Source organism: Rhamphochromis longiceps, linkage group LG5, assembly GCF_057381845.1.
Source record: "Rhamphochromis longiceps isolate RC_006_pf linkage group LG5, R_longiceps_female_GT1.1, whole genome shotgun sequence".
NCBI lineage: Eukaryota > Metazoa > Chordata > Actinopteri > Cichliformes > Cichlidae > Rhamphochromis > Rhamphochromis longiceps.
The window spans coordinates 31417791-31437242 of record NC_140561.1 but is presented as its reverse complement, the minus strand read 5'-3'; the positions used below and the strand labels follow the sequence as shown (position 1 = coordinate 31437242).

The following is a 19452-nucleotide window of genomic DNA, read 5'->3' as shown; positions in this document are numbered from 1 at the left end:
CCACAAGCCATGTGGGGGACACAGCAAACATGTGGAGGAAGCTGCTCTGGTCAGATGAGACCAAAGTGGAACTTTTTGGCCAAAATGCAAAACGCTATGTGTGGCGTAAAACTAACACTGCACATCACTCTGAACACACCATCCCCACTGTCAAATATGGTGGTGGCAGCATCATGCTCTGGGGGTGCTTCTCTTCAGCAGGGACAGGGAAGCTGGTCAGAGTTGATGGGAAGATGGATGGAGCCAAATACAGGGCAACCTTGGAAGAAAACCTCTTGGAGTCTGCAAAAGACTTGAGACTGGGGCGGAGGTTCACCTTCCAGCAGGACAACGACCCTAAACATGAAGCCAGGGCAACAATGGAATGGTTTAAAACAAAACATATCTATGTGTTAGAATGGCCCAGTCAAAGTCCAGATCTAAATCCAATCGAGAATCTGTGGCAAGATCTGAAAACTGCTGTTCACAAACGCTGTCCATCTAATCTGACTGAGCTGGAGCTGTTTTGCAAAGAAGAATGGGCAAGGATTTCAGTCTCTAGATGTGCAAAGCTGGTAGAGACAGACCCTAAAAGACTGGCAGCTGTAATTGCAGCAAAAGGTGGTTCTACAAAGTATTGACTCAGGGGGCTGAATAATTACGCACACCCCACTTTTCAGTTATTTGTAAAAAATGTTTGGAATCATGTATGATTTTTGTTCGACTTCTCACGTGTACACCACTTTGTATTGGTCTTTCATGTGGACTTCCAATAAAATTGATTCATGTTTGTGGCTGTGATGTGACAAAATGTGGAAAAGTTCAAGGGGCTGAATACTTTTGCAAGCCACTGTATGTATGTGCTCCAAATCTGACATCTGACATTAAGATTCAGCCACACTGGTACTCTGCTTTTTGGTTGTGGCATTCACAAACTGCTATTAACATACATGTGAAAAATGAAAATTTGAAATGATGTTTGGAAACAAAAAATCTAAAGCAAAACACTACAAAGAAGAAGCACACTGAGCACACAAACCTTTGCCAAACAACTCACTCTCTAGGCAGTTCTTACTAGAATTGTATTTTTTTTTTTATTGTATTCACCACAATAAATTCACCTTTAAGACTTTGGTGGATCGAAGCCAAATTTAAATGGATTGCTTCCATGACCCCACACTACACCCCTTTTCAAGCTATCATTTTTACAGACAGAGTGATGACACACACGCACACAAACACAACCAAAAATAGAACCTCCGCAGTTTTTTCTGCCCACTCGTACTCTAAACTTCTTCTTTCTTTCTTTTTATAAACACAAGCAAACAATATCAAACTGTGAGACTGAATTTAAACAGAAGATTTTGAAAAATCCAGTGATCGTGACGTCCTTTTCTTTTTGGGTTGTGTAGTTACAAACATTATGTGAGATTTTTTCAAAAATTCTCATTCACACGTGTTCGTTCCAGCTTTTTCAGCTCATATTCAGGAGGTCCCACTGAGCCGTCTGTCGTTATTCAGACTCAAACTGGTGTGCTAAATGAGCTGTAATTTCAGACATAAGCGGTTTACCTGTGTGATGCAGGCGCCTGTGAACGCCACAATCACGGCCACCACATTGACGGTCAGCTGGAACTGCAGGAACTTGGAGATGCTGTCGTAGACGTTCCTCCCCCACATGACGGCCTTGACAATACTGGTGAAGTTGTCGTCAGTCAGGATGATGTCAGATGCCTCTTTGGCCACATCTGTGCCGGCGATTCCCTGAAAGGAAGCAGAGAGGCATCATTAGTCCTTGAATAAGAGCAAACAGCCTCTGTGATGCCAAGTTTCCAACAAATACGGAAACTCTGTTCACACAAGATCCACACAAGCAATGAATCAACTCTGCTAAAAAGTGTTCATCGAAACTTTCTTATACATACATTTTTGTATTTTTATGGTATTTATAAAAAAGTTCAAATATCTGAATCTGTGAGAAACGGTGTATTTGGAGCTAGGGTGGTGAGTTAGAGTCATAAAGTACTGGAAGAGACACAAACTACAGTATTATTTTTTAGATTTCAGTCAAATGACATCTCCGGGTACAAAATCAGAATTTTTCTATTTTCCTCCTCATGTTTAAAACACTGCTCGTAAATTACCATCCCAAGCACCAGGTGTGGGCCTGCTGCTGTTTATTGATGCTTAAGGTAATTTCTAATCGTTCCTCCAAAAAGTCCATTGGCTCCAAAATCCATTCAATGCTCATAGGTCCTGTGTTCAAATGCCCAACTTCAGTCATGAAGATAATGTTTACAATAACCAGGCTTCCCCCTTGAGCACTACAAGACCTATGATGTAAAAGACTAAAGTCTGGCACTCTCTTCCAATCTGATTTTTTGTCACAGGCTATGTGATTTTACATAAAGACTGCGCAGTTTGCCTTAAACATAATGTGCAAAGACAAAAACTGTCGAACAAAGACAGAAATGGAAGATGCTCGGAATCACGGCTGAAGAGTGATTTGCTCAGATCAAGCAGTCCAAAAGAAAGAAAACACTTTAGATACCGTGGACACGACATTGATCACATACTTGAACATCAACCAAAGCAAAACTTGCAGCAATTTGTCTTTGCTGGAACACAAAGCAGAGAGCAGAGCAGGTGTAAGACAGTGCTGAGTGTTACAAGCAGGCTACACCAAACAACTGAAAACTCAGGATTTTATTGTTACACTGGACACTGAACTTGCTTAAAAATGCTACCGTTAGCGAAATTAATTAATGAAACCGGCCCTCTCAGCTGTGTTTGTCACTTTGGTGCCTTCTGGAGCACTTTTCATGCAGTTATCCAATAAATAATATGGCTTCCTGTGGCATATTATTAATGGTCTATGACTTTATGGTCACTTTATTCTATTAGTAGTATAGCACTTTCATCCGCAGCTGCTACTTCTGTGTTTATGAATAAATCTGAGTTGACTTGACAATCCTGACAAGCTCCATATAACAAGATGGCCAACAAGCTAACTGAGGCTCAAAAAATGTGGAGACCAAGTCAAAACATCAGCCTGGCTTTGTACTAAACTGCCTCTCAGACTCGCACTTATAGATCCCCAAAGTGCACAACACATAAATCTGAGGGACTGTAAAGTGATTAATAAGGTAAGAAGACAGAAACAAGTATTTCTGCTATGCAAATTCCACATTTACTGCCATCTTCTCCCAATGCTTGACTGATCACCACTCAACTAGACAAACTGTGGTAAGCGGTCACAGATAACACATTGCTTTACCTTAATGAGTCCCAGTAGTCACAACCTAAAAAGCCTTGGAACCGTGACTAACTAATTGTGCATAAACATCTCAGCTGTGAGCAAGAGAACTCTGGTTTACTGAAGCTCATCTAACACCAAAATGTTGAGCTGGAGCGCCCACAGTTTCCTCAGAGATGGATAAACGATTATCTTTCTGTGGAGTTTAATGTTACTGCTTCCTAGCTCATCCGCAGGGTACAAGCACAGTTGAATAATGCTGCCGAGGTTGTAACGGCAGAGCAGTATGACAGGTACAAGGAGAAAGTCCAGCTGTTCAGCTTCACTATGGATAAAGCGACGACTTATTGTTGGGTTCTTTCTCATCTCCTGTAGATGCGAACAATCTGCCAGCTGGACGTTTAATTTTTAAACCCCCTTTCATCTAAAGTCTGAAAAGCTTTGACAGAGAGTATTTTATGCTGCTCAACTGACAGTAAAGTAAAAATAAAACAGGAGGGTCGGCCTTGTCTTAAACAGCAATTCTAAAGAAGTTCTGAGCTGCTGTGTCTCTCTACGCAGGCAGACTCGCTCAAACAGATGGAGGTGAATCGCTTTCAGTTTCCCAGCTAACCAGGCGATAATTGAACAGGGACGCTGGAGTTGAAACTGAAAATGTTCCAAATGGGACATATAAGCGCTGAAAGGTCACTGCTTTAAATCCACAAATTGCTTTTGTGATGTGTTTAGGAACAGTAGCTACTATCAGGGAATTGTTTGACAGCACAGCAGCTGCTCAGCACCCTGCAGGAGAGCCTGATGTTCAGATGACTTTCCCCAGTAAATAAAGGTCACAACAACACACAGAGGAGTCAGCTGTGAACTCGTCCACATGCATGTATTCTGTTTTTAAACAGATACACATTGGCAAGTTGTCAGCTGATCATCTGTTCAGTGTTACTCTTTAGAGGTGAGAGTTATGACGCCACAGTGTTAATTCATTCAGTTTCAAATACAGCAGAATTGGATCCTTTAAATCTACAAACACTTCACTCGCAGGCTGTCTCTGTTTTACAAACTTGCACGATACAAAGAAATGCTACCATTTGGCACTGGGTTGCCAGGTCTGTGGTTTTCCTGCAGAATTGGAATACTTGCCTCTGTCAGTGCGCCCCAGGGCAGCTGTGGCTACAATGTAGCTTGCCATCACCAGTGTGTGAATGTGTGGATGACTGAATGTAGTGTAAAGCGCTTTGGGGTCCATAGGGACTAAGTAAAGCGCTATACAAATACAGGCCATTTACCATTTACTTTACAAGTTGCAGTTGCCATCCTGAACTCCTGTACAAGTTTACTTAAAACAGTCTTCACTTTGAGGTAAATATGATGAAGATTCGGTTGGTGCGTCAAAAGTGTTACATAACAAATGAGCTGACGTAGGTGCAGCGCTTGGGAATCATAAAACTGGGACAGTGAAAACAACTGAATTTACACAGCAAACAAATGTTTATGAGTGGCTGTAGGAGAAAGTTTACTGAGACATATTTTGACATATGTCAAACAAAAACATGTTTATGCAATTTTATCTCTTTTCCATTTCCTCCAAAGATAAATATGGTTTTAACTTTTGAAACTTTTAGGTGATGTAAATAAGGAGTGCGATGTTTCCCCTTAGTGAGTTAGCTTTGTGCTATAAACACTGGGTTCTACTGGGAAGATGATCATTTTATCCGGGCTGAGCTCAAGTCCAAACTTGGACGTCTCATGTTCTCATTTTCCATAGTAACAACTTTCTAAGCCACCTGGAAGAAAGCTATAAATATTGTAAATAATGATGATTGCTGACCCTTTTCAAATGTATCCTGAAAAGCAGCACATTTTCCAAGACATATTTCCTTACAGCATGCCACTGGTTGTAAATGTATTTCCTGATAGTCTCCAAAAAAAAAGAAAAAAGAAAAAATCAATTTCCCTACTTAAAACTTGCTTGAGGTGTTTCATTTATTGTTGATGTGCGAGTCATGTGCATTAACAATACTTTTACCAGAGTAAATGTAACCATCATGTGATGGATTACTCAACTCAAGTTTCAGGAGTCTGAAAATTAATTTGTTAACGAAAAATAAAAACTAATAAATGTCGTTTCACTTAAATCTATAAAACACACCCAGATCGCCCAGAGGATTGTTATTGGTCATATATAAAACTCAAATGGGAGTTTCAGCCACCCACCCACTACCTTTTGATTGCTATTCTTCGCGTTTAGTGACCACTTTCAGGCATTTCTCAACATCATTACTTTAACTGTTATTACACACTTTCAGCTATGAATTTACCACATTTGTGTCTTGATAAAGTGCTAGTCACACTTTTAGCCAAGAAGCTCCTTCTTTTAATTTATAATTTTAGCTACTATAATAACTGTTTATCTAGTTTTTCCAGCTACCAATTTCATTTGTTTAACTTTCTTTTTCTTTTTTTTAAGTAATCAGTTGGTCAACAATAATATGCATAGTCACCATTGCTTATACAGCTTTCTAGTGCGATTCCTCTTTATGGTTATTCTTCTGCTTTTGTTTATTTAATTAAAGAATATGAAAACAGAGCATGAGATGTTTGAGAGAAAGAAAAAACAAACAAACTTAATAAATTACAGTAACCAGATATACTTGGATATTAACCTAATGAGGAAATATCTATCTAAATCATAAAAAAGTACTGATATAATGAAATTAAGTTATAGGAAGGGCATTTCAAGGAGATACCATCTCTCCACTTTTCCTCAGACTGACCCTCCTGTAGCCTCATGAACCCAATATCAGGGCAAAGTGTGTAATAGACACGGCGGTCCATCATGTGTATGTCATGCTTTGCTTCTCCAAAGCATGAAATGCACAGGTGAAGTTGCATTACCAGCAGAGGGACATAGTATATCTAAAAAGCCAAGATGTTGCTCGTGACCCAGGAAGGTGTAAAGTAACTCCAGGATCAGTCTATGCCAGAAACAATTAAGCTAGGTGGCTAATATGCAGTTACAGATAAATATTTTAGTGATGTCTCTAAACGCTTTCTCGTGATTATTTTCAAGGTGAAGTAATATCATAAAATTCTTAAAGGGGGCGATATCTGACTCTGTAAATTGAAGTGCTGTGAGGTCTGGAAAGGTGGGATAAGATAGCCAAACGCTCGCCATGAAACAGAGCTTGATATTTTTCTATCTAAATGTGTTTTTAAACTATTTTGTTTGTTCATTTTTACTTTTACCTGAATATTTTAACTACATTTAACTAATAAAGTCCACATATTTTTAACCAGCTATTGTATTTTTTTCATTAAGTTTGTTTAGCTAAAACCATAATGTTTTTATCCATACATGTGTTGAACTAATATTTCCAGATTTTAATAATTCAGCATTGTAGCTTCACATTATGAATGATTATCCATAACATGTTTTTGTAAATGGGTGAACAATCTAACAGTTTCAACTGTTTTGTTAAGCGAATTCAACTTTTTTCCACTTCGTGACCATTACTTATTTGTTTTAATCATTTTAGCAATTAATTTTGGCTGGGTCGGTCTTTTTATCTATTAACTTTAGTTAAAAGTGTTAACTTTCTTGCTCAAACACATTCTGCTCTTACCACTTCTTTAATTAAACTGTGATTTCAGTTTTTTCTTTTTTCCTTTTTGAGAAAATCTGTCCAAATACCCTCAAAAATGTGCAAAAATGCACCCCGGAGTACATGCACTCTGGTTGATAAAACAGACAACATAAAGAAACAGCATTAGTCTCACGCTCTGTGAGTTGATCTGTAGAAAACAAAGGCAGTGACAAGGTGGTAGAGTGGGGCCCCACTGTGCTGAATGCACCGAACTCAACATTTATTGATTTATTATTCCATTTCACAGCTATCTTAATGAATCCGCGGCATTAAACTGAAGAGTTATTGTCAATGACGTTTAGAGAAATGACCTATTTCATGGCTGCATTAGAAACATAATTAACTGAAAGGCTTATTTTTTTCTTTAGGTAATGATGCAGAGAAACTTAAGTAGCAGAAGAGTGAAGCAATGAAGAGCCGTGAAACAAAGGCAACAGAAGAAAAGGACGAGGGGAAAAAAAAATGAAGAAGTGGTTACCATAGCAAAGCCAACATCAGCTTTCTTGAGGGCGGGGCCGTCGTTGGTACCGTCTCCTGTCACTGCAACCACCTGTCGGGTTTCGCCCACTGTGCTGTCGATGATGCCTGATCAGCAGAGTGAAACAACAAGAACCTAGTGAGTGCATGATCATTCAAAAAAAGAAGGGGGAAAAAAGTAGATCCATTTACAGCAGCTTGACTAAAGGTTTACATATACACGCAGATTTAAAGCAGCTCAACAGTCTCCTGTCAGAACAAACCCACCTTTGACCAGAGTGTGTTTGTCTGTGGGTGATGATCGAGCCAGAACACGCAGCTTGGGCCAAACTTTGTCCAGACGCTCTTGTTCCACCTAGAAATGACATGTTTAAGTTTCAAATAATCTTTTTCTAGCATATAAAAATAACCATCCCAGTTGGGTACAGAGCAATAATGGGGACTTGGAGCTTCATCTTTAACTGGACAAATCTGAGCACTTTACTGGGCAGAGCAAGCAAAGCATAAGTCATAAACCTAATGCATGTGTTTGAATTTGCCTCGAGGCCATTTGCTGTGTCTGTCCTATCCAAATAAAGACAATGTCCGAAACTCCAGGACAGGCAGTGAGAGAAACAGCCAACTGCTTAAGAGTTAAACTGATTAATTGGTTAATGGGCTGCACTGATAGTTCTATAAGCTTTTCTAGATTTACTGAGCACTCAAAGCACTTTTTATGCTATGAGCTGCATCCATCCATTTACACACACTCATGCAGCACTTTATGTACACAAACACTCACACACTGATGGATGCATCAGGGGCAATTTAAGCTTCACTATCCGTACAATCAGTAAACAAAGCTCTCTACCTCCCAAACCCCCAAAAATCAGCTGATATAAGCTTAATGCAGACAGATCAGTTTAACATGATACTGTTGTAAAGAGTGCTGTGTGGACGGTATCAGCTGAACAGGTAAAACACTACCAAACACAACATCTCCCTCGCTCTAATAAGATACCTATAAGATACATTAGGAAACTTAATGTTTGCTGCTTTTGTACATAAGCCTTTGGAAGGGGGTTAACTCAGGGCCGTTAGGCCACCAGAGATGTAATGGGCTAGTGGAAATCTGGCATTAGCAACAAAGACTTATTGGGCCATATTGACTTAATTTGGTGGTTGTTTTGAGTTCATTTCAGAGTCATTCTCTGGTCAAAGCTTCTTTTTTTTTTTTTTTAAACTTAAATGCTCATATGAATGTTGCTTGCAGTTGGATTCTTTTTGTAGTCGTTTTACCTCTCCCTTGTCATTTCTTATTTGTTGGTTGAACTCTTTGCCCTCCAGACACAGGAAGTCCTCCCCAGGCAGCAGGATGCCACACTTAGTCGCAATGGCACGAGCAGTGTTGATGTTGTCTCCGGTAACCATGCGCACGGTAATGCCTGCACGCTGGCACTTAGAAATAGCCTCGGGTACCTGGAGGAGAGTCAGAACAAAGGGACTTGAGCATTTTCACAGTAAAAAAAAACAAAAAACCTTGAAGATGAATGCAGAGTGACAGAAAAGATGAAGATGATTTTGAGTCTGAAACATAAGGAAGGACCCCTTGCCTTTAACCCAAATAAAAAAACTGTCACAAACATTCTGTTGGTTGTTTCTTCAGGGTCTTAAAAGATGTTAAAGAAAGAGTTTATACTGCAGCAGAGCTTGTGTGTAAGAGGTCCAATTCCAGCAGCAGCAGATTTTACATGAGAACCACCGTCGTTGTTCTTAAACCCACCCTGAGATTCATTCATCTCGGTCTGGGAGAGGTGATAGTGACTACACAAAGGTACACAGACGAGAGAGGTGCTGACTGCTTCTTGTGCTCCTCAGGTGGTCCGACTGATATGACCAAAACCCAACAGAGGGCACATTTTTTGCTTACAAATACATACAAATGTTGCACAGTTCTCATTTAAAGTGCCTCAGCCAGGGTGCAGCATACTGTTTCCCTTCCTTAAGAATGGCTTCTTAACAGCCATCCTTCCACTGAGACCATTTCTGAGGAGGAAGTAAACAGTGGATCCCCTGAACGGCCAGCTTCATCTCTCTATTCCTGTGTCAGGTCTTTTTAGGCATCCCACTTCTTTTTTTGTCTTCCGGGTCTTGCTTTTCCTCATAATTTTAAGGACATATTACACAACATGCCAAGATATGCAGAGTTTTCATCTCTTTGGGAATCAACTTGTTGGAGCAAAGATTTTCTGCTGTCAAACTATAAGATCGTTGGGATTTTTAATGGATTTGGCTAAAGAAAAGGTACAGATGTGTTTTTCTTACAGGCTGTGAGTAACAAAGTTCCCAAAGACACAATTTAAAATTGTTTTTTTGCTAAGTTGTCTGCTATGTGTAGACACAACGCTGGTTCATTACCTGGAGTTAGTGACCTACGAATCATTCAAGCATCAAAATGCACCTGCTAAATTGCTTAAGAAACAAAAAAACATTCTCTCAAAGGTTTATGTACAAGGGCTGGGCTGAAAATGAGTGAAAAAGCAGCCAGTGTCCGAAGAAAAATGTTAAAAGAGCTTCAGAAAGCCTAGAGATCTATTGCTAAAGAGCATTTTTAAAATTAGTCTGGCTCCTTTTGTAGCACAATGTAAAGAAATAATGGGTGGGTCAGGACTTTGGCGCAACACTGCGGACACTTACATTAATTATAGTAAAATGTTGTAGGAAATGCTCTATGAATGGTCTGCATACATTACCCTTTAAGTTAATGAACCAATCAGGTTAAAAGGGGATCCTTGTGTTTCCTTAACTTTCAGCACTGACTGCTTGATTTTGGGGTTACTTGCAGTTACAAAAACACTTTTTCTGAACGTGAGGAGAAAAAATTATTTGTAGCACAAAGCCAAAATATTCAGTCTTGTGCCCATCACAAGTTGTGAAGAGATAAACACTGTGCTGCTGATTGACTCCTGCTGCTCTCCGGTTATTTCCATCCTGTTGGTGATCTTTGTGCTCTGACATTAAAGCAGCAGGCAGCAGCACTGATGCTTTCTCAGCTTCATTACAGGCCTCATTTAACACTTCAGAGCATCCGGACTGTAAGATCTGGCTAGGACAAACTTCGGTCTTCATGTTAGGAGAAAGTTAATGGCATGCTTACACAAATATAACAATATAGTCAAGAGCAGCCTCTCAGATGAGTTTCAATCTCAATGAAGAAAATTTAAGCTCCCTGTTTGGTCTGTTTAACTTATTTTTGCATCATCAGAAAAAACAAGCTGCACACCACAAACTCTGATTATCCCGTAGATCTACTGATCCCTGCGTGAAGTCTGGATTATTGCAGGCAACAGAAGCAGCAGCCTCTTACTGCTGTTTAGTAAAGCAACAAAGCTATTTCCGGCGCTTTTCATGTGAACAACTGATTGCAACACTATGAACGTCTTTGAATAGGGACCTTCTGGAAGTGTGAGAAACAAAAACACACACAAATGGCACAGAGCTGTTAGCGAGAGGATAGGGAGGAGGACAGCGGGAGGTAGAAACAACTGGATTATCTGTCAGTCTGCATGCATAGACAGCTTATCAGTCCTTTTACCTTTTTTTTAGGCAAAGTGGAAATTATGTAAATTCATCTCCCATGAAAATACAATATTTATCAAGGCACTGGGATGTGACATATGACTGAATGGTAATTATGTAATCCATAATTACAGTGTGTTTCTTGTTGAATAACATCATGGTCTCTTCCTCGCTGCTCTCACTGACTGTTAGGTTATCCACACTTCAGGTCAAAAGAGGAAATGACACATCGTGAATAGAAAAGTCTTTTTGGTGAACAGCGAACATTGTTTTATGTTCAGCCTTTTTATTCGGAGCTGCGGTTTTGCATGGTTAAAACAGATCCACGATTTTATCTAAACAGCGAATCACAAACAAATCTGAACAAAAAAACGTCAAAACCATATAAGACGTGAAATGGTAAGCCCATGCAATTCCATACTAACCACCACTAACCACTGAAGCTGCCATGGAAATCTATGGAAAAATGGTCCTCATATCCCTTACTCTGTGACTTCAGTATAGTTTCCTGATAAGTTTATGGTCTCAATGACTAGCTTCAAATTATGCTGATCACATTAAGAATCAGAAAAGAAGATCCCTGTCACATTTCAAAACACCAACATGGCTACGCTGAAACCATTCACCTTGGGGTTTCGTAGCAGTCTGGCCAGTCGCACAGTCCTCTTTAAATATCTTCGTAAAGGGGGCCCTCTATGGTTGTCCTAATGTTTTTGTCATATATACACAAAGCGATGGATACTCTTCCAACAACAAGGTCAGTTTATGTGCAAGTAGTGCCTATGAGCTAATACAGATCTGGCTGTCAGCAATGAAGCCCCATCCACCTGTTACCGTTTATGAGGGGCAGCCAATGAGAGGAATGGTGGCTGCACCACAGTCCAGTATAAAAATAAATCAGGATTATTTTCACCTGTGAATCATGCTAAGCTACCACAGTGGTATTCAATTGAAGTAATTTGGACCAAGAAATGTGCATTAACTTCATATTTAACTGCACACATTCTGAGCTAATGGTGGAATGGAAAGCATGTTGGTGCATTTGTTAGCACTGTTACCTCACAGCAAGGAGGTTCCTGATTCAAACCCTCTGATTGGCTCGGGGCTTTCAGAGGACATTGCATGTACTCTGATGTCTTCCCAGAGTCTCAAAAATGCATGTTAACATGCGGGTTAATTTATGCTTGTTAATTAGCCACAGATGTGAAAGAATGCTTGTCTGCTTTTCTGTGTAAGCGCTGTAAAGAACTGGCAAACTGTCCAAGGAGAAGTCTTTTCCTCAGCCTATGACATCTGGGATAAGCTCTAGCCTAATTAAAACGATGAATGGAAACTCTTTTTATGACTTTAATATTTTGTTTATATGACTGCTTTGCAACACAGTGTTTTCAACAATGCTACAGAAATAAAGATTGGGATGTTTGGCCATAAACACGCCCAAAGAGGAAAGGTGAAAATGATAAGAATAAATAAGCTGTATAAAGATTCTTCAGCAGGTAACATCATTGATTTTGAAACCTAACGGCACATTGGCCAACATGAGCTGTTAACTACAGAGAGCATTTTGATCGGTGGTGCTGTACCTCAGGTCTGACGGGATCTTCGATCCCCACCACGGCGATGCAGGTCAGTTCGTTGAGGATGTCATTCTCAGCGTCCCAGTCTGGCTCTCCAGCCTCAGCAGGAAAGTCCCTGTAGGCCACACAGATGGTCCTCAGCCCATCGCACGCCATCGGCTCAATCACCTTTCGCACCATCTCGTCACGGTCCTTGGGCTTGAAGACACGAGGCTGGCCCTGGGCGTCCAAGATACGAGAGCATCTGGGAGATGAGAGAGAATCAGAGGAAGTGAAGGGAGATTATAAAGGTATACCAAAAAGGTTACTGTGTCCACCCAAGCAGCCATCTTTCCTCAGACTGTTTGTTCTTACTTCCTCAGGATGATCTCTGATGCTCCTTTGCTGTACATCCGGAAGCCTCCGTCAGCGTTCTTTAGCACCGTGCTCATGGATTTGCGGGAGGAGTTAAAGGTGTAAACCTTGTAGAGTTTCTCTTCGGGGACTTCATCTCTGATTGGCTGGTAGTCCCTCTTCAGCTCCAGCACCAGGCCCAGCAGAGCACATTCAGTCTTGTTACCCACATGGCGAGGTAAGCCGCCTTCTTTCTCCGGGGGCTGAGGAGCGAGAAAAAGTTTGGAGGTGCTTAAACATGATTAAAGTTACAAGCAAAGCGGGTCACTAGGAACATCCAGCGGTTCAGGTTTGTTTGATGTTTGCTGGTTCAATCAGAGAAGCTTGGGCTCCAGAATTAATCAAATTTTAATCATTTCATTGGGTCTATACGCACAAAACAAGACCATCTGAAGAACACAACGCTTCTGTAGCTGCAATTCAGGTACATGTGCAGGTTAACAGTAACTGTCAGTCATGTTGGTGCCATGAAACAGGTTTAATACTATAATTTAAAATCACTTAACACACATGGTGACACATATCTAATAAATTAATATAATAAATTATATCAGATAAATGATTTTAATTAAAATGTTAGTATTCATTTTTCTTGACTTGACATGAGCCAGCGTTAGCTTGGGTTTCAAGTCCAATATGAACACAGCGATGTACTAGGAGATTTTAGAGCACTTCATGCTTCCATGTGAGGACATGCGTTATGGAAATGACAGTTTCCTTTTCCAGCAGGAGTTAAAACCTACACACAGTGCCAAAACCGCAACCAAACGGTTTGTTGGCCATAATTTTACTCTGTTTGATAAGCGAGCCAACTCCACTTACTCTGAATCTACGGGGATATTGTCAGGGAGAAGAATGTCCAATATAAAAAGAGCTGAAGGCTGATATCAAGCACTGCGGGCTTCAGTGACACCTCAGCAGTGCCACAAGCTGATCATCTCCATGCCACACCGCACTGATGTTGTAATTCGTAACTTGAAAAGCATCCAGTGTGTAAATGACCATAATTTTCAGACACCAGACATTTCTGTATTGCCATAATCATCAAAATGAAATTAAAAAAAAGGCTTTATATCTAACATATACAAAATATATCAGAGATTACTTTTTTGAGATATTTTCATTATCTGACTACCTCTTGTTTTCTCTGTCATGATGACACTCGCTATAATAAAACTATGGACTACCAAACACTAATAACACTACATACTAGTCTACATACTGTAATAAGAATACAGTACTTTGATCTGTAAAATAGATGGTTACTGTATGTAGGTAATGCGTTACCACTTTCTGCTTGGGGTGTGGACGATAAACAGAAGGACAGAAAGCTCCCGGAGCGAATGCTGCTCACATTTATGCACACCTGAGGCCAAATTTTCAGAGTATGGCAAAGTTGTATGTTTGTGAAGAATGCGATCAACAGTTTGTATTGGCTCATAAATATACACTCAATATAAGAAGGGATGATGCTGAATCTCATTCATTAGATTGTGCTCAGATTTTTCTGGTATGTTCTTTGCTTAGATGTTTTTTCTCCTGTGTAATCATCAGGAAACATTGTCCCAACTATAGTTACTGCCTCAGGCAGGCACTCATGTTGCAGTTTATATGCTTGTCAGTCTATACTCATAACTTGCGTAGTGAAGACTTCCATTAATAAAGCATTTATCACAGCACAGCTTCTTTCTTTAACATAAATGAAATGTTAGGCCCATAAATAACTGAATATTCTCTGTTTATTATTATAGATGCTCCAGAGCCAAATAATTGCATTTGGAACACCTGAGTGTCACTATTTGTCGATGTGATAGTTAAAGACTCACCAGGATCTTGGTGGTGTACGCTGAGTTGATAGAGATGCTGTTGACCATTATTTCCAAAGTATCCGGCTTGATAGCATCTGGTTCTGGGACAGTCTTGTAGTGCGTATCGCCGATGTATGCCTGCACCACTGTCATCCGATTCATAGTCAAAGTACCCGTCTTGTCGGAGCAGATAGCCGTGGCGTTGCCCATGGTTTCACAGGCGTCAAGGTGACGCACCAGGTTGTTGTCTTTCATCATTTTCTAAGGGATGGACGATGAAGGTGCACTCATTAAAACCTCAGCGTCTCTGACATGATTTTGAGAGGATTCTATTAATGTTAAATTTACATAATTCCCTCCTGCTCACCTTGACAGAGTAGGCCAGAGAGATGGTGACAGCAAGCGGCAGCCCCTCAGGGACAGCGACGACCAGAACTGTCACACCGATGATGAAGAACTTGACAAAATACTGAATGTAAATGGGGGTGCACTCAGCTAACCACTGCCGACCCTGGACCCCAAAGGTGTCGATCACAAAGTAGAGGATGAGGATGATAACTGTCACCGCCGACATGATCAGACCTGGGTGGAACAAGAGCAGTTTTCCATTAAAGTCAAGTAAGCTTTTTTTAAGGGTTTTAAGGTTTCTACAACACGTATCTTTAAACCTTCAGTTTCAATCCTTTGGGACTGAGGCTGTTCTTTTGTTGCTGTGTTCCCAGTTTCTATGGACTCCTGTGTTCCTCCATCTCTGCTAACTTGTTTAGTCTCTGTCTTCATGTAATTTTGTAGTTTACTTTCAAGTTTTTCATGTACCTGGTTCCAGTTTTACCTCCGGCTCTTTCCTCCTTTGCAACTGTTTTTCTAGCACTCATTAGTTTTACCTGTCTTTAATTACTTTCCATTGTTTCATGTAATCAGTCTCTGTCTGTATATAATCTTGTCTTTCCATAAATCCTGTGTTTGACATCTGGATTCCTGTTTTATTTACTCCTTTGGGAATTATGTTTACCATTTTCAGCTGTTAGTAAATAAAGGCTAATTTTTTTGTTAGCATGCCTATCTTCTCTAACCATTTTATGTCATGTATGATGTTATAATCTTGGTGATCCAATACCTATTATCTTATTTTGTATTCAGCAACTTATACTCACATTTTAAATTGACTTACTTGACTGATCTGCACTTCTTGTCCACATTTCATACTTTTACACATTTTTTTCTAAGCAGAAGACACGTCTGCAGTGACAAGTGCACGGGACTGTTAATGTTTACCTTTAAATGCTTAATTTAATGACATTGTGATCATTATTTGAGTGACGACATTTGTGTGTTGAAGAACACTGTAAAGGCTTAGCTATTAACAGCCCACCATGACTGTGTCTGCAGCGATTAATGACACTTGTTCAGTGAACCTATTCAAGGTTGTTAAGGTTAATAAAACCAGCGTTCCTGGAACGCAGTGTGTCTTAACTCATGATGGAAATACAGCTGCTCAACTTCAGCTTTCTAAAGTTGGTCAATCTTAGTGCATTTTCAGATTGTAGTCCCCATTATTTGCTCAAAAAAAATCCACTGAGAACTGACGTAAAAAGTATCCTTAACTTAAACTATCTTTTTTTCTGATTTCCTGCCTCATTGGAAAGGCCGGAATGTCCTCTATTGAGCACATCAGTAGGGTAGCTCAAATAAGTCAAAAGATATAGACCAAAACCAAATGTCCATTACAGAGGACATTTGGAGACTATGGCTTAGTTTATTAGGTTTACGTGACTTGTCCACATTAAGTACTGCAGATTCAGTCACATTCAAGTTATTAAAAACCTTCTTTTATTTAAATTAGCATTTTTTAAGCAAAACCAACCTGGCATTTTTCACAGTGCTGTGGCAGCACTTTTCAGATCTCTTGTGGTGCTTTTAAAGATGATCTGATGAGCAGTCCTGCTGAAGACCTGCTGGCAAACTCTCCCTGTGATCTAGCCCTTTGGGAAATATTTAACCACACTGTCCCCAGTCTGATGCTACTACAAAATAATTTTGATTGCATGTCATCCCCTTTGCTTTCCATGTCTCTGTTTCTATAGTCAACTACCAAAAGAAAATACACTTTAATCTTTAATCTATTTACGCTTTGGTGTCTAACTGCACTGATTCCGGACTGCCAACACTTGAATATGTCTCGCTTGTAAAAAATTGAAAGGTGGTTAAACTATGATATTTAATAAGGCAGTGAAGTCTGGATGCCTGTAACCAGACAACATCCTGAATATCAAACAGGTGAGGGGAAGTAACAGAAAATTCCCGTTTGTGTTTCTGTACTTCATCTCTCCTGTCAGTCACCTCCAGTCAAAGTGTTTGGCCCAAATTCTATTTCTGTTCGGTAATGATGTCCTGAAAACCCCTTGGTGTATTAAGGTCAATTGAAATGACACAGAAAATGCTTTCAATTCCGGGATGAATCGTGTCCCCAATAAAAAACATCCATCCAATAGAACTGAGTGCATTTTGACCCTCAGCCTCTTCGTCCCTGCGCTGCCTGATCACTTTGTGTGCTATTAGAGGGCAAGACACACTTTTTCTCAAATGTCGTCTTTGTGAGAGTCATGTAGCAGCATAAGTTTCATTTCTATGTATCTAATAAAGAGACTTGTTTAGGATCTACTAGCCTGTAAAGAAATAAAACTGCAAAGATCCTCTTAGTGTAATCAAAAAGAGACAAAACTGCCTTTCCAATAACTTCAGATATGTCTGATGTTGAATCAATCCTGTAGATATCTGGGTTGAACTAACAGTACAGTCAAATTCAGGCACCTAATAATGAGTAGGATCACATAATAAAACAGCCAGTTCATTTTATTAGTGATTCTGTACATTTTATGCTTTATTTATCAGTTTTGACATCCTTTGGTATTGTGACTGCGCTGAACTGCAGCTGGAGACTCACCGCTTATAGCTGTAATATACTGATAACATTAACTAGCCTTCACAGAGGCTGGCAAGGCGATGCCGTCAGACATGATCACAATGTTTACTTAGCTCAGGGCACTCTGAACTCTTTTGGCAACAGAGCTGATTTAATAACTCTGGCAATCTCTTACATTTTTATTTAACACCATCATTCAGAGGCAGAGCAGTAATACTTAACGTATGACTCAGGAACCAACTCAGGATTGCCACAGGACGTTGGCTGGCCCACAGACATTTTATAATTCACTAAATAAAATCTACTGAAGGGGTTCCAGCTATGTTTAATGCTGTACAGAGTCCTTCAAAAGTAACCAATTCAATCAACTGCAGCTAAAACGCAGCAGCAGCAGCAGCTGCTTCCAAATATGGTAAAATGAATGACTTGTCATTCTGGGCGGGTATTCAAGTTAATATAGATAAGAAATAAGGAAAATATAGGAAAATGTTAAATATTATGTGAATACAGAAAACTACCACAACACTTTGTCTTCCTGGCGAAGTAACACTTTAAGTTTATTCTTCTAAATGGCAAAAAAAAAACAAAACAGACCACTGCATATCAACTGTAAGCTTTCATCAGGGTCTGATAAACACATAATCAGTGTGAATTAAATTACAGTAATGCTAACACTTGTGTGGAGGAGATTGTTTGCTTGTTTAATGTTTATTAACCAGCCTCTGGTCTCCAGTGATTGTGCAAAAGTGGTCCTCAGACAAAGCAGCGCGAGTATCCCTGTTGTAGGCTCCCAGCATAAAAAAAAAAAAGAAGACGAAGGAGAGAGGTCCCATCAGAGTTTCACAGTAGTTTAAAAACTCAAATTACTGACATTCATTTGTGGCTGTTAAAGTATTCTTAATAATCAGTTAAAGTTAAACCTCAAAATCTTTTACAAAACTATTAGCTTCATTCATTTTGGCATGTCTCTTTAAATGTGGTCTACAAAACTGTGCTGACTCGACTTTTACGTTTTTGGAAAGTGAATTTAAAAAAATAAAAATACTCTACCCCAGGTTGAAGCTAGACCAGCAGATTCCCCTCAACCGCCAGCCTTTGTTCTAAGCTAGGTTAAGATTGTTCGTGTGTGTGCGTGTGTGTGAGCTACTCACCAGCCTTCCCAATCTGCACAGCTAGTCTGGTCAGTTTTCCCTGAAGCACAGACTTCTCCTTCTTGGTAACATTGACCTTTTTCACTGGTTTGACCTCTTCCTTCTCCTCAGACTCAGCGGCCTCTTCACTCTTCAAAGGCTGTATCTCCAGAGCAATGCCATCCTGGGTCTTGGCTGTTAGGATGGAGGCGGTAAAAGGAGGAAGCGGAAGGTTTTACGGGGAATGACAGAAGGAAGGAAGTAGGGTTCGAGGTGGTGAGTAAAGACAGATGAGGACAGACAGAATAATGGAGAAAATTGATGGTAGTTGGAAAAGGAGGAAGGTTTTGGATGGGAGCAAAATAAAATTTGAATGAATTAAATTGATGTTTAATTGGCAACAAAATAAAACACAATGAGGATGCAAGGTTCAGGAGTGGTTAGGGGATGAAGGAAGAGAGGCAGAGAAAACGTTACAGAATCAGTCTGAGGGAAAGCTGAAAAACGACAGGACGAGTTTTCTCAGAAAACAGAAACACCTCTGACTCCTAATCATTACATGGTGAACCTTTGGCTGAATGCAGAGAGCAGCATTTCATCGTTTTATGATCACACAACATTCATGATAAAAAGGTCCAGGTAGCTTTCAGAGTGTCACAGACGAGTTGGGTGCAGCAGTTCATAATGAAGTGCAGCAGACAGAACAGAAA

The 19452-nt window shown here is 40.0% G+C and overlaps 1 protein-coding gene across 5 annotated transcripts in view; it reads right to left on the bottom strand.

The window, feature by feature from the left end:
• LOC146670329 (plasma membrane calcium-transporting ATPase 1-like) overlaps positions 1-19452 on the bottom strand; it is a 134251-nt gene that overhangs the window by 19896 nt on the left and 94903 nt on the right. For all 5 annotated transcript variants that reach the window (XM_085407183.1, XM_085407181.1, XM_085407184.1 and 2 more), the window contains 9 exons: positions 18764-18937; positions 15057-15271; positions 14708-14950; positions 12843-13084; positions 12495-12732; positions 8632-8811; positions 7621-7708; positions 7355-7461; positions 1552-1743 (listed from right to left, as the gene is read on the bottom strand). In XM_085407183.1, the coding sequence (XP_085263309.1) occupies positions 1552-1743; positions 7355-7461; positions 7621-7708; positions 8632-8811; positions 12495-12732; positions 12843-13084; positions 14708-14950; positions 15057-15271; positions 18764-18937 (1679 nt within the window). The remainder of the gene's footprint in view (positions 1-1551; positions 1744-7354; positions 7462-7620; positions 7709-8631; positions 8812-12494; positions 12733-12842; positions 13085-14707; positions 14951-15056; positions 15272-18763; positions 18938-19452) is intronic.